The sequence below is a fragment of the Agelaius phoeniceus genome, chromosome 2 (genome assembly GCF_051311805.1).
Source record: "Agelaius phoeniceus isolate bAgePho1 chromosome 2, bAgePho1.hap1, whole genome shotgun sequence".
Taxonomy (NCBI): Eukaryota; Metazoa; Chordata; class Aves; order Passeriformes; family Icteridae; genus Agelaius; species Agelaius phoeniceus.
Window position 1 is genome coordinate 15,032,930 of NC_135266.1, and position 13,724 is coordinate 15,046,653.

A 13,724-nucleotide genomic window follows, 5' to 3' on the forward strand; every position below is an offset into this window, starting at 1 on the left:
AGGAATTAATATGCACTAGTTTCAAAATATGGTAAAAAGACTATTTGTGGTGAGAAAATAAAAATATTTTAATTCCTGGGTTTTACACTGTGCAATATATTTTTAAAATACTGCTCCACATTTGCTGCTGTTTTCTGATTACTGAAAAAATATATAAATTTCTATCCTCAAAAAGAAGGTGCCTTGTCATACTGAGTGAAGACCTGCTGACAGAAATGATTCAGCTACTGCTGTGGTTCAGCATATGTTGAATACAGACCAAACCATTATTCTGTTTGCTGCACAACAAACTGCTTTTTGAGTGACTGGCTGGACAGAATTATCAAGGAAATGCAAGCTTAAAATTTCCCAAACCAATAAAAAGGTTTTACGTTTCCTAACTGTGAAGAGACTTTTGAAGTGAGCCTCAGTCATGCACAAACTTCTGAAAAAATGTTGACAGATATTTCTAAAGGAAAGCAGGCACAGGGTAGTATCAGCATGCCTTTCCACCCAAATATTATCAGCAATGAACTGGCAGTATCCTGAAGGTGCTCTGCCAGGTAGTTGAATCTAGTACACACAGAAGAGTGTGTACTAGATGATGATTATAGATGTGTACTAGAACCATGATTATAGAACTTGCTAAGTTTTACTGATTCAGTTTTATCTCCTTTTTCCTCTGTTTTGAAAACAGCTCTGGTCAGTGAGGATATCAACAGACATTATCTAAGATAGAACAATTCTCAGGTTGCAATAATAGATTTTTGTTTGTGTTGTCTGTCATTTGATGAAAATGGCATATTATTTTGAACTAATTTCAGTTGATATTGTGAAAATAAATGAAATAAACCCCCTAATATTTGAATAAACATGGGATTCACGTTCTAATTTACCATTCAAATGAATTAAGAGGAATTGTGTTTATTTTGTGCTGAAGTCTCAATCATTTTTCTGAAAAATTGCACAAGTGGCCAAGAAGATACAATACAATTTAGGAGTCAAAGAACTAAAGACTTAAGTCATTGTTCTTTTTGAAATGCTGAAATTTTCCCTATCAAATCCAAAACAACCAAAGTTTCACTTCAAAATTCATCAAAGTAGAGAGAATCTGCAAAATTCATTGTAACTTCCACTCCTTTTTCAAGACTGGCATAAAAAACCAGCAACTGCTTTAAATCTTTCTCCAACTTCTTACTCCCTTCAGGACAAGAAACAGAAGGACTCCCAGAGGAAGCCTCATGTGTTTGGGAGTATGAAAGGAAGCAAAGTTGGAGATACCTCACCTTTGCAGGTGCCACACAACCAAAACCAGAAACCTGGAATTCTGAAATTGTGTTTGGATGTTGTTTCACACACTGTATTTATTTCTTTTTAGAAACATAGAAGCATGTTTCTAAAGATTTCAAACCTTTGTGTCAAAAAAGAGGTAATATTTTTGAATCAAATAATTAACATATGAAGCCAGTCAGAAACAACATTTCCCTGCACCTATTTTCTCAGCAATTAAACTTATCTTTTTATACTAACAAGTAATTTATTATACCTGTGTTATTAGTAGCTTCAAGAAAATTCACATTTAAGGAGTGGGTCCTTGAACTTTGCTAGATTTCCTTACCTGTTCATATCATCTAGATGTTCAGCAGCAAAATAAAAACTTTTGATCTTAGGATGGCAGGCTTTGAATGCACTGTAGAGGAAAAACACAATTAAAGAAATGTAATGGCACAACTCTTTTTTTTTTTTTTTTTTCTGAAATGTAAGATCACATGGTCACCAAGGAATGAGATGAGTTCATATTTCTGCATGCCCCCAAACAGTATATGAACATACAACTTTTAGGATTGTGCCAGGTTTCACCAAGTGAAGTGCTCTTCAACTACCCTTCTAAATAATCCTTGATTCATATGTGCATAAATAATTGTTCAACCATCACCTGCAGTGTACTGTTAAGGATCATCAGTTAAGGATAGAATTTTATGTTTTGGGTAATTTTGCTGATATACATATAGCTGTCAATTTTTTCTGAACAGAAAACTGACTGAACAATTAATTCAATACAACAGTAAAATTCTCAGTCCTTGTGATTTCTCACATCCCAATGACTTTGACATTACCTTTAGCTCTAATGACTGCATTTCAAGCAGGAAATTGTGATGTGCTGATTGACTTCTGAAAAGCTGCCACAAATCAACAGTGTCTTCATGAGGTCATCCTAAGCAATGGGCAATTACATCTCATCTTTCCTTTCCACCAAAGTAATCAACATGACTGGGCTGAGAGAATTACTGCATTTCATACATAATATGAAATAAATTACTAGAAAGAGTCTTTTAACTATGCTGGATAAAGATTTATGGTGAAGAACCTGAAGACCCAGCAAATGCATTTGAAATAATGAATAATTTATAGTAGAGAAGAATCATTTTGAGAACAATCTGAAGGTGTCTCTTTAACAACAAAAAATGTAACAGTCCTAAAGAAAATAAGGAAAACTGCAAGCATGATACATGATGAGCATCATCACCATTTTTCTGAGACATAATGGATTTTATACATATACACATACACACATATATATAATGTAATATAATAATTATCACGCTCTAATCAATTGTGTCTCAGAAAACTGGTAATGACATTCTTTATGGTTATCATGCTTGCAATTTTCAGTATACATGTATGTGTGCACACAGATGCACACATATCTGTGTTTTAGAAATCAGGCAAATGAAATTGGTAACAGGAAAGTTACTGCTAGAGAAGGTAACATAACATTGAGACTAAACAGATTCCTCTAACACATGACAGCAAACAGTGTTATGCAAGTCAAAGCAGATGTACAGTGACATCTGCTCAGTTTAGAAAGACATCATCAAGTCACTGAGACCTAAAACTGGACTTCTTAAAACTGTTACAGCATCTGTCATCTGGATTCTTAGAGGGTTTTTCCCTTTATGTGCCACCCAAGCAAAGAATCTTAATAGCCACATTTTATGTGCTGCTATTCAACAGACATTAAATCAAGTAAAATCAAACCATAACAATTTTAGCAGGGTGCAATTCTGAAAAATGAGTTGACTTTATGCTGCTGCACCAACAAAAAAGAAACAATGAAGGACTTTAGCCACGTGGCCCAAGGACACAGGACAACAGACTTAAGCTAATGTATCTTTTTTTTTTCTTCACAGCTTTTATCTTCTGCCCTTTGAGACCACCTTGAAGTGTAGAGCTCATCCTAAAGAGAGATATAGATCAACTGATACAAGGTTGGCGCTTTCTGTAGAACTGCAGGTAGTACAAACCATACCATTTTGCATTTGAAAATTATGTTTTGGATGAATTTCAGCAATTCCAGTCTCGTTTAAAAATGTACAAATTATTAGAAGGCAAGGCAAAAAAATTTTGAACAATAATGACTCTAAAAATATCCCTGTGGGAGCATGCACCTGTCACATTGCTACACATGCTTGAACTTATCTAAATAATAAATGGATTTGTGCAATAGCACAAATCTGGACAGCAGCATAAACAGGTGAGAAGAAATTTTCTTTGAGACCTTTAGGTCCTATAAGAAAAATACAACAAATCACTGTCATCCTCTTTTTTTTACTCTGCCCCAGGACTGAAATAATGTCTCAGCAAACTTTGAGATGATGCTAATGGATTTGGAGTTACATTAAATATTGATGCCTGGCCATGAACTTGGGGATTTTCTTATTTGGATGGTCTCTGTATTATGCTTAAAGCTGTTTCTTGAGTATAAAGAACACAAAGACTCTCCAACCCTCAACAAATAAATAAAAAAAAAATAGCAACCCCAAACAGAAAGGGAAAAAAGGAAAGTAGAACTAGGAAAATACAGGGACAGAAGTGGCCAAGCAGCCTTCTTGCTCATAATTAATTTTGGTCTAGTCAAGCACTGTGGTTCACAATGAAGTGAAAAAATAACCTTCTTTGGGCAAGATGGCACTCCAAACAGAAAAAAATAATTTGCTTTTTTCATATGAGTTTATTATGTGATACAACCTCCTGACAATTGCAAAAAATTCCATTATCGCCCTGTTTTAAAGGAAAACCTTGTCTTTTGTTTGCACTTCATTTATTGTATAATTGCATTATTTTTAAGCATGCTTACTATTTCTTGCGGCATTCACTGGCTCTGTCAATTTTAAATTCAGGTAGACTGATGAATCCTTCTGCTTTTTCATCCTGCAAAGATAGTTCCAGATATTACTGTAGCTAAAGTAAAATGAAAAAAGAAACCCAGCCTGTTGAAAACTTGCAAATATTTTCACTTGCCTGCTTTTTCCAAAAGGAATACTAATGTCTGCTCTGCTCTGGCAAACCTCCCACAGAAGTCACTGAGAGTTCTGCTGAAGTACCAAGACAGACCCCTTCATGAAAAATACCATTTTAAATACCCAGTTTTGTGAACAATTTCACAGCTGAACCAACATTTGAAAATATACAAAATGACCAAATGTATTCAGTCAATTAGTTACTGTAATTAGTTAATTTTTGGAGAAAATGGACTAATTAGTAAGGAGAAATGCAGCCTAGAGAAGAAACAGAGAAAAAAACCAATTTCAATGGGTGCTGTTTATCATTTTTATGTATCACAGCTAAGAGGCATGATATCTCTTCAGCTACTTTTATCTCTCTACAACATTCAGCATATATCTGACCTTCCTCTCCTCTCCACTGAAGATTCTACAGAGTTTATTTTATCAGCTATGCAATCTCCCTTGACTTTTCACAGTTTGAAAGCATTATTTATATTAAGCTACTCTTACATCAATAATACAGACTTGGTTATTTAATTGCTCATAACTTTGCATGCAAAATTAACACAGAATCATAGAAATGAAGCTGGAAAGCACACAAATGTATGTGAAGCATATAAAACTGGAGCTGGAGTCATTAGGTGGAAGGTACAGGATTGTAACTGGTTCTGCACTAGCGGGTATTTTAAAATAAAAAAGACATGGTTTAGAATAATCTTGCTATTTCTTTTTTGAATGATTGCCTAGAGAAACAGAGATTTGGCAAGAGCAGTTTTGCTTGTCTGTCCACCTGTCACTGATGCAACCCCTACCAGCCTTTGACTCTACTGATGATGACAGACACTGTGCTGAGGGAGCTGAGGGCTCAAAAATAACCAAAACTCAGAAAACCTCAGGGAAACTTGGGATGGGGTGGGAGATGGAGGTGCTGGGAGCACTGCACTCCACATGGGAAGGATGGCACAGCTCAGAGCTGCTCCTTGGACCCAGTGCTGACCACTCACTGCACTTGTAGCCATCAATTACTGCCCTGATGAAAACCTTGTAGTAGCCAGTGGAGAGGAGGGAGTTAGGGTTACTGATCTGAAGCTGGGATCAAGGCACAAATGGACTGAGTCTGAGAAAACAGGCTTTGGAACAGCTTGCTCTCTCTTTACTCAGAGAGAAGTTGGGGATTACTTTGAAAAAGTTATGTACAAATGCTTGCTGTGATTAAAAGAACAAGTCCAGGACAGAGTGCATACAGATGTTAACAATGGTTTTATCTCAGCATATTTACTAATGAGTCTAATAGGATTAAAAATCAAGGTATCATAACACTGGCAAAAAGTTTTGCAGCTAAAGCTGATATAATAAATGTGTACCAATGCAGAAAATGTTGCATAATCAAAGCTGTACACAATTCAGCTGGGATGCTCCTGTGCTTTTAAGTTCAGCATTTATGAGCACTGAAATCATATCAAAAGCTACAAAGAAGAAACAACAGGAGAACAGAACTGAGAAAACAGAACTATCTTCCTTAATTGCCTAGCCGAGAAACAAGGAACACCAGGCAGCACAACATTAAAGTTTACACTTCCATGACTAAGCTTGAATGACAGGATTAAGTAATTACCTTTTTGCTTTCAAGGGTTTGAGGATAAATTTATTCTAAACTCGTGTCATGAGGACACAGAAAACTGTGTTATTTCTCCATGTAGTAAGAGGTGTATTGGAAGGAACAGCTATCTCAAAACCTTCATGGTAATTTTGTTAGACAGTTAATATTAATTTCAGTATGATTATTTGGGTGAATAAAGTTATTAACATATATAAGCACTGAAAGCATTGTTTTCACACTAAATCCTGACTACAGCACTATACAAAGTATTCATTGAGACCATGAGTATAGGTGTTTACCTCTTCATTGATATACCAATATAGAGATGTGTCCTTCAGGACAAACCAGTACTTTTTCCATTTCTGGGAGAAATAACTCTTGGCATCTTTCTTTTTCCAAAGCCAGCCTTCACAGTCCCCTCGACCAAGATCTTTACATGAGATCCGTCTTTTGCTTTTACCAGGAATGGGAGCTGAAAATGACAATAAGGTGATGTGAAAGCATTTGATTTGTCCACTAAATCAACAAGATACCTATGCAGAAAGCACTATATATCTGTTTAAGAAAATGATTAAAAATTTCAACCTTGAATTGCCATGAAAAATTATTACAAGCATTCCATTTTGACCACAAAGCTTATGCACACCACCATAATTTAAAGGCCAAAGCAAACCAAAACAAACCATGTTCAGCATCTCAGAGCTCATATCCTATGGATAAGACAAAAAAAAAAAAAAGAAAAAAAAGCAACACAGAAAGAGAAGACAGAAGACACTATAGAGAAAAGAAAGGCAAGATATTTAAAAATAGGAAAAATGCTTATTTGTAATTTTCAACATATTTCACATTAGAATAAAGCACACAACATATAAATTCATGTACTTCCCACTTGGTTACCAAATACAACTATTTAAGTACTTCACAGGTGTTCACAAACCTCTCTTTGCAGCTCTTTTTGAAACTCAACAGTTCCTAAGGCCTTTGTACTTCAAAATCAAAGGAGGAAAATTTACTATGATATAAATTACCTGAGAGCGTAGGTAATGAGCAAGTGCTGCAGTGAGGCATTACCTGAACACAGCTGGAAAAACCAACCCTGGCCCCAAAGAGGCTAGAGTCTAAGTATTCAAAAAAAAAAAAAGATAAAAGCAGATACATGAAGGTAGAGGAACATTAGGTAACTATGAGACATCAGAAATGGACTAATACATTCTCAACATGATCAACTGAACTGAACATTTTACTGGAGCTAACAAGTTAGAGTTCCTCAGATACTGCAATACCATACAATTAATCTTGGCAAATCCCTTCCTACCCATATATGAAAACAAATTTATTTTTTACCTTTGTTCTTCTTTTTACTTTTCTGCTGTAGAGAAGACTGCTGAAATGTCTACAAGAAAATCAAAATGGAAGAAGTGAAAATGCAATGTTTATATTCAACCACAGACTTACAATAAAAGAAATGTTACATTAAGTCATATCAGGTAACACCAACCAAGAGACTTCTAGGCCTAAGAAAAAAGGTGATTTTAGTTCACCTGCATAAGGTTGTAAAGCAAAAGCACACTGTCAAACATCTCAAAGCAGATCTCCAGTTAGGTTGCCAAACCAACTGTAGTTTCTGCCCAAAATGGTTCCTCTCCTCTTGTTCTGTTAATAAAGAAGGAATATCTCTCTTTGTTTAGTACAGTAATGAAACTACACAGCCCATGTATTTCTAATGTATACACTAAATAAAGTATTCTTGACATCTATATGTAAATATACAAAATAACACACTGCCTAATGCAGGTGTGGAAGTATTCATGCAATGGTCATTAGACCATCAGACAATTTTCTCAGAACCAGGGCTAGTATTCTGAAAGACATCAGTAAATTCTGCTTAATCACAACTGGGGAAAAGCCTCCCATATAAAAAGTCTGAACTAGAACTTTATTTTTTCCACCAGGTTTTTAAGTGGAAGTATTTCCCTCCAGCTGATCCACTTGCACAAACTAACCCACTCCCTTGACAATGAGACAGGATGGAAATTGCTCCTTTATTTAAGATCTTAGCTTATTAGTAAGATCAATAGGTATTAACACATTTTATAACCATTTCTGTTTAAATACTTTGACTCAGATAAACACAATCCCCAGTGAACTAAAAAACGAATAAATCTGTAATGAATCAGCAAAACTTTAAAGATGTGATTTGACTTGTTTTGAACTTCAGTTTTCTAGAAAGGCAGACAAATGTTATCAGTGTTAAAACTAAAAAAAGGTTACCATTAGAGTGTCTGCTTATTAAAACTTTCTATTTCAGCTTGCCAGGAATCAATACAGAAATCAATACTTCTGTGCCACTTGGTAAAAATAAATCTAAGCAAAAGCACTGACAGTTCTGCAATTCCAAATCCTGTTCCTAGTAGTAAGACAAACCCTCTCCCCTAGTTTACGAGACTAGGTTCAATTCAAAGAGCAGCTTTGGTTTTGCACCTGGCACTCAGTGCTGTGGCTTAATTGATGTGATATGGTTTGGTCAAATGTTTGTGATATTGGAGTTCTTTTCCAACCTTAATGACTCTATTCTAATAATGTCTCTCCTCCCTGCTTCCCACACCCCTGAGCTCACATGCAGCAGACTCAGCTTCAAAGGGATCTCTTTCCTCACAGCTGAAGATTTTCATGCAGCAAAAACTAACCTGCCCATGGGGAATAATTACTAGCAAGACAATAATTAAGTGTAATTAAAAAATTTAACTGACTTGCTAGATGTGCTGATCCCTCAGAGACCATATCTGACAGAACCTACTCCCCTATATTGCTACCTCCGTGGGTCAAAGTAGGCCTCCACTGGGAATTAAAAAGAGGATCCCACTTGTTCTCATTTCCTGGCTCTTGTCCTTTTTCTTCTGCTACTGGTACCAATTCAATCAGCACCAGCTCTCAACAAACCAAGACAGCAAAACCCATCCCACTTACATCACACAAAGTATTTCAACCTGCAAAGGACCAGAAGAGATCTTAATGACCCAGGAATAACAGAGTGGCTGAGCAGAAGTGTGTAAGTAACTCCCTCTGAAAATCTTACTTAATTCAAAGTGGATGAAAAAATTCACACACATCCAAATCCAAAACTTTAGCACTTCTCAGTTCACAACTCAGACAATTTCATTCTGCTGTTTGACTTTTCTGTACTATTATTTTCATAGTGTCAAAACAGAAAAGGAAAATCTCTGCTCCATTTTCTCACAAGTAATTCTGAGAGCAGGTGAGAACATATGAAAAGCCTTCTCTTTAGATGTTTTGTCTGTAAATTGAACCTGCAAACCTCAGTTCACACCTCTTAACTTCTGAGTCAGTTTTTGGGAAGAAAGGGTAATGAAGGAGTATCAGTTTTTGACAGGAAGAAAGCATGTAATTTACATGTCTAACCATTTTTCCATACATTATGTTATATTGCAAAATAGAAAGGTTTTATTAAATTCAGCTATTATTCTAAATTAGCTCATTGAATTAAATCATAATTAAGGGCAAATTCTACAACTGAAAGAAGTTCCTGGGAACTATTTCAACTGCAGTGATTTTAACTAACACTATATTATTTTACATAGACTTCAGACTTCAAGTTAGTTGACCCTTTACAAAAAACAGCACCATCTTTTTTCTTAATTCAGAAAATGTATATGTAATATAAAATATATAATTGGAGAACAACAACAACAGCAAAAAAGTGAGGCTGAAATATAAAAATGCTTCTTTTGGTGCTTTTTTTGGAACTCATTGAATGCAATCTACAGCCTCTTACCAGTTGTAAGACAATGCTTAGTGCTGTTTTCCCAGTGGTGTCAGGAGGTCATGTCCTTCCTCCTGACCAGAGCAAGGCTTGCTTTGAGGCCAACACTGGATCCTGTTCTGGGTCATCTCTAGCCTAGATAAACTATCTCCAAAGAGGTACATTCCACAGCTTCTTTAGCAACCTGTTCTAATGCTGGCCACCATAATGTTTCCCCTTTTACAGTTTAATTCTGTGATGTGGCAAATACAGATATAATGTAACTACTACTTCTAAATTCCATGAACCCTAAACACATGGATTTACACCAAGAAATTCAGCTGTACTAATGCAAACTTGCTGTAAGACACAGTTTAATCACTCGACCACAAAGCCAGATTCAATGTATGTTGACTGCATTTTGATTCTGATACACCTTGAGCTTTGATTAACTGCTTTCATAAACATTTTGTCCCAGTTTCCAAGAATCCATCTCTTCTACTAATTCTGAGAGCAAGCATGAAATGAAATAGAAAGCAGCATTCCATATTGAAGAAAGTCATTATTAACTCAAAATAATGAGTAAAATGGAAACAAGAGGGACACTGAAAAGATTAAATAGACGAATACCTTAAGACAAGTGGAAATTGGCACTCCTGAAGAAAATTTGAAACTCTTTAATAATATTCTGAATTATATGCTTTCAAGTCATCCAAAACACAACTAGAAAAGCTTTCCATTACCCAAAAGCAAGGTGTCCCTTGATGTTTAACATTCATCAAAACCCCTTTGAATACACTGAGACTCACTGACTTTTTTAGACACCATGATTTTCTCTCCTGTCATATGTGATCTTTGAGCTTGTTCTATTTAATAAAGCCCTTGGACAAGTGCATCTCTAAGGAGAATATCAAAGAAATATTTAATGTATATATAAGCCTCCTTTCCTATTAGCAGCCTCAAAGGACATGTATTTTAAGAGGAATAAAATATCATTTATAAAAGTGTTTTTTCTTTTTCTGGTTTAGTGTTTTGGTTTTTGTGGGGTTTTTGGGTGAGGAGTTTTGGTTGTTTTTTTGTCTGTTTGGTTTTTCTTACCAATGTTCTAGCATGCCTCTAGCCCTACCTTTCTGAGATCTTAGCTGCAAATTCCAAGAGCCAATGGAGATTTAATTCCGCAGGGAGGATCCATAACAGCCCCACTCTTCCTGCAACTGTTCATTACCAGACTTGCTGTGTGGGTTGTATTTACTCTAACAGACTTCAAAATGATTGACAGAGTTCCAAAAGGCCAGCAGACTGCACACCTGTAAAGAGCAACCTGCCCCAGGGCAAAGCCTTTCTGGATTACAGCACAGCAATGCAGCTGCACTGGAAAAAACTTGCAGGTGGAGGCTCATACCAACCAAAGAGATCACCACTGGCCTGTAACTGTAGTTGTTTTTTAGCAAGAAAATAATCCCATACAGGTGCTCTAATCAATACTCTTTGCATGCACACAATAACATATCAGCATCTTGGTACGTGTAACACATTTTCAAGAAATGAGACTATCATGTTTCTGTCTCATTCTCAGAGTTATTCAGGTTTCTCTTCTGGGAGAAAGTATTTATTATTGGTTAGTCCTGTGACTGCTCTGTATTTGCTCAGAAGGGAAACAAGATGGAAAGTTAGTCATCAATGTTCAGAAGCCTGAAAATGTAACTTATTTAGTAGTAATTTCATAGCTCTCTATTTGGAAAAATGTATTTAAATAAAAGTGTGAAATTATTTAAGTTTCAATGAATTTATTTGCTTCATGCCAAATAGGAAACTTAATAAAATGGTCTTTCAGTACTAATATTAAATTGGAATGAAACTGCTATCAGAAGAGGAGACTGTTTGATATAACTGTTATGATGAAAGTTAGAAAACTTATATTCCAGTTGATAGCTCAAATAAAAGCAGAAAACAGACTGGTTATCAAAATGATAAATTTGAGAAGATTAGTTATTTTGATAAACTTCAAGAGTCTGAGGAAGATGTCTGAAGATTTGAGGTTTAGGTGTTCCTTAGACTTCTCTAACACCTAACATAAATTACAAAGGTGTGACCAACAGAACATTACATCCCTGTCCAAAAAATAAATATATTATAATAGTTATATGAACTTCTTCATGGTTATAGAATGTGTAGGTCTACCAAAAAAAGAGCACAACTGATGATTCTCTGAATAGAGACTGACCATAGCAACTAGTACTATATTGGACAGCACCTACAATTCTCATTCAAGGGCTTTTTTGTTTCTCCACTATTCTTCTGAGATTTTTTACTCACTCATTTAAAAAAAGCTGGAAGAGAGAACCAGGTTATGGAAAAAATAATATCCAGTCCTTCTACCCAAATCTGGGCTCAGTCTGATTGAAAGGGAAAATAGCACATATCTATAGCTTTATTTAGAGCTCGGGTCAAATCCAATTTTTCTCAAGCTGCAAGTTTAGACACCAAGTAACAGTTTACAGGCAGGCACTTCCCCTCTGTCACTGTAAGATAGTTTTCTCTAGTTTCAGCAGGATAGCTTGCAACACATCTGATTACTGGAACTTTCTGCTACAGATGGAAAAGCCAGTATCTGGGAAAAAAATGAAAGCTGGTTCTGCCAATCATATCATTGATCTCTCACTTTGAGAGATCGTTCTCAATGCTTTGAGAACATTGGCAATGTTCTATTTTCACTGTTTTGATATACCACATACACATTTCTCTGCATTTGGTGTGTTGTGATCCAAAATTTCAGAGCTAAAAGAAGACTGAAAAGGGGGAAAATGCAAACCTATTTAGATACAACACCACGCTTTATATCAGTATTAACACCTCATGCTTAAGGGTACTCACAACCCAGGATTTTGCCAAAATCTTTTCTGTTTACCACCTTGTTTAGTCTCCATTAAGAGCCTATAGTACACAGTACTAATTATCTTAATGGATATTTGTGGAAAATAAAGTTTTCAAGGGCTTTTACAAAGATATGATGAGGGAAGACCTCTGTCAGATTAGAAAGTTTGAACCCTCCTGCCAATCAGCAGCAGATATTCCTTCTTGCATTTTGTTAATGACCACAAAAAGAAAGAAACAGCATATATGTGCCTCAAGAGTTTTTACTGCATAAAAAACATAGGCTGATATCTTTAAGCTGCCAACTTTTTATGTGCCTCTGAGGTGAGCAATGGCTATATGAGCTGTGCAGGATGGTCTCCTTATCACATAATCTACAAGGGTTGATAACATCAAAGATGTCTATTCTTTTCATACAACTGCTCCTATGTCTGCTTATCCAAGACAAATAGGCTAGCTAAGGGCAGAACTATGATTGCCTGAAATGTGATAGCAAGTACAGCTTTTCTTATTCATTCTCCCATTTCCAAATGTTTCCTTATCATTTTGGGGGGGGCAGGGGGTGCTCTGTGGCAAATACTACAGTAGCTGGATACAACTCAGCAGTTGCAGAAGATAGTGCAAGTATTTTGTCAGAAGTTGTTAGCATAATGAATGCAAAAATAAAATGATTTTTTAAATCTTCAGGCTATTTGGAAAAATAATATACAGTAGTGCTGCTTTCCACCACTAGGGAAAGACTCTCCTTCTTAGCCATTAAGCCACAGGACTCTTTAACTGAAATACCAAAGCAGTAAAACTCCTGGACAACATAAACTTTAAATGAGAGTTCTCATATTCCCCCAGTCTTTCTGACTGACATAACAAGGACTGCAGCAGTGTCACAGCTGCCTGAAGCAAATGAGAATAAACAGTTAAACTGGACAAGTGCTGCTCATTAGGATAATTTATTCTGTGATCATTCTTCTGCTCTACATCTACTTTGAAACATGCAATTTTGGTACCTCCCACACTACTTTTTATTGACAGTAAGAAATCTAGGAGGGAAAGGGAGGATTCAAAAACTCTATTTATCCTTTAATGGCAAAAGTCCAAGATGCATCAGTTGCTCCATCACTGTGTGTTTCAAGTGCATCCATTTAAGAAGGAAAATAGAAACTAAAATATCACCTGTCACAGAACAGTATTTAACCCTTTATTTGGATTTCTACTCCCATCAGTTCCC

The 13,724-nt window shown here is 35.9% G+C and overlaps 1 protein-coding gene across 7 annotated transcripts in view; it reads right to left on the bottom strand.

The window, feature by feature from the left end:
- The window catches only part of CNKSR2 (connector enhancer of kinase suppressor of Ras 2), a 207,506-nt gene that overhangs the window by 51,326 nt on the left and 142,456 nt on the right, over positions 1-13,724 (bottom strand). For all 7 annotated transcript variants that reach the window (XM_077172438.1, XM_054655123.2, XM_077172446.1 and 4 more), the window contains 4 exons: positions 7,210-7,258; positions 6,165-6,337; positions 4,118-4,191; positions 1,598-1,669 (listed from right to left, as the gene is read on the bottom strand). In XM_077172438.1, the coding sequence (XP_077028553.1) occupies positions 1,598-1,669; positions 4,118-4,191; positions 6,165-6,337; positions 7,210-7,258 (368 nt within the window). The remainder of the gene's footprint in view (positions 1-1,597; positions 1,670-4,117; positions 4,192-6,164; positions 6,338-7,209; positions 7,259-13,724) is intronic.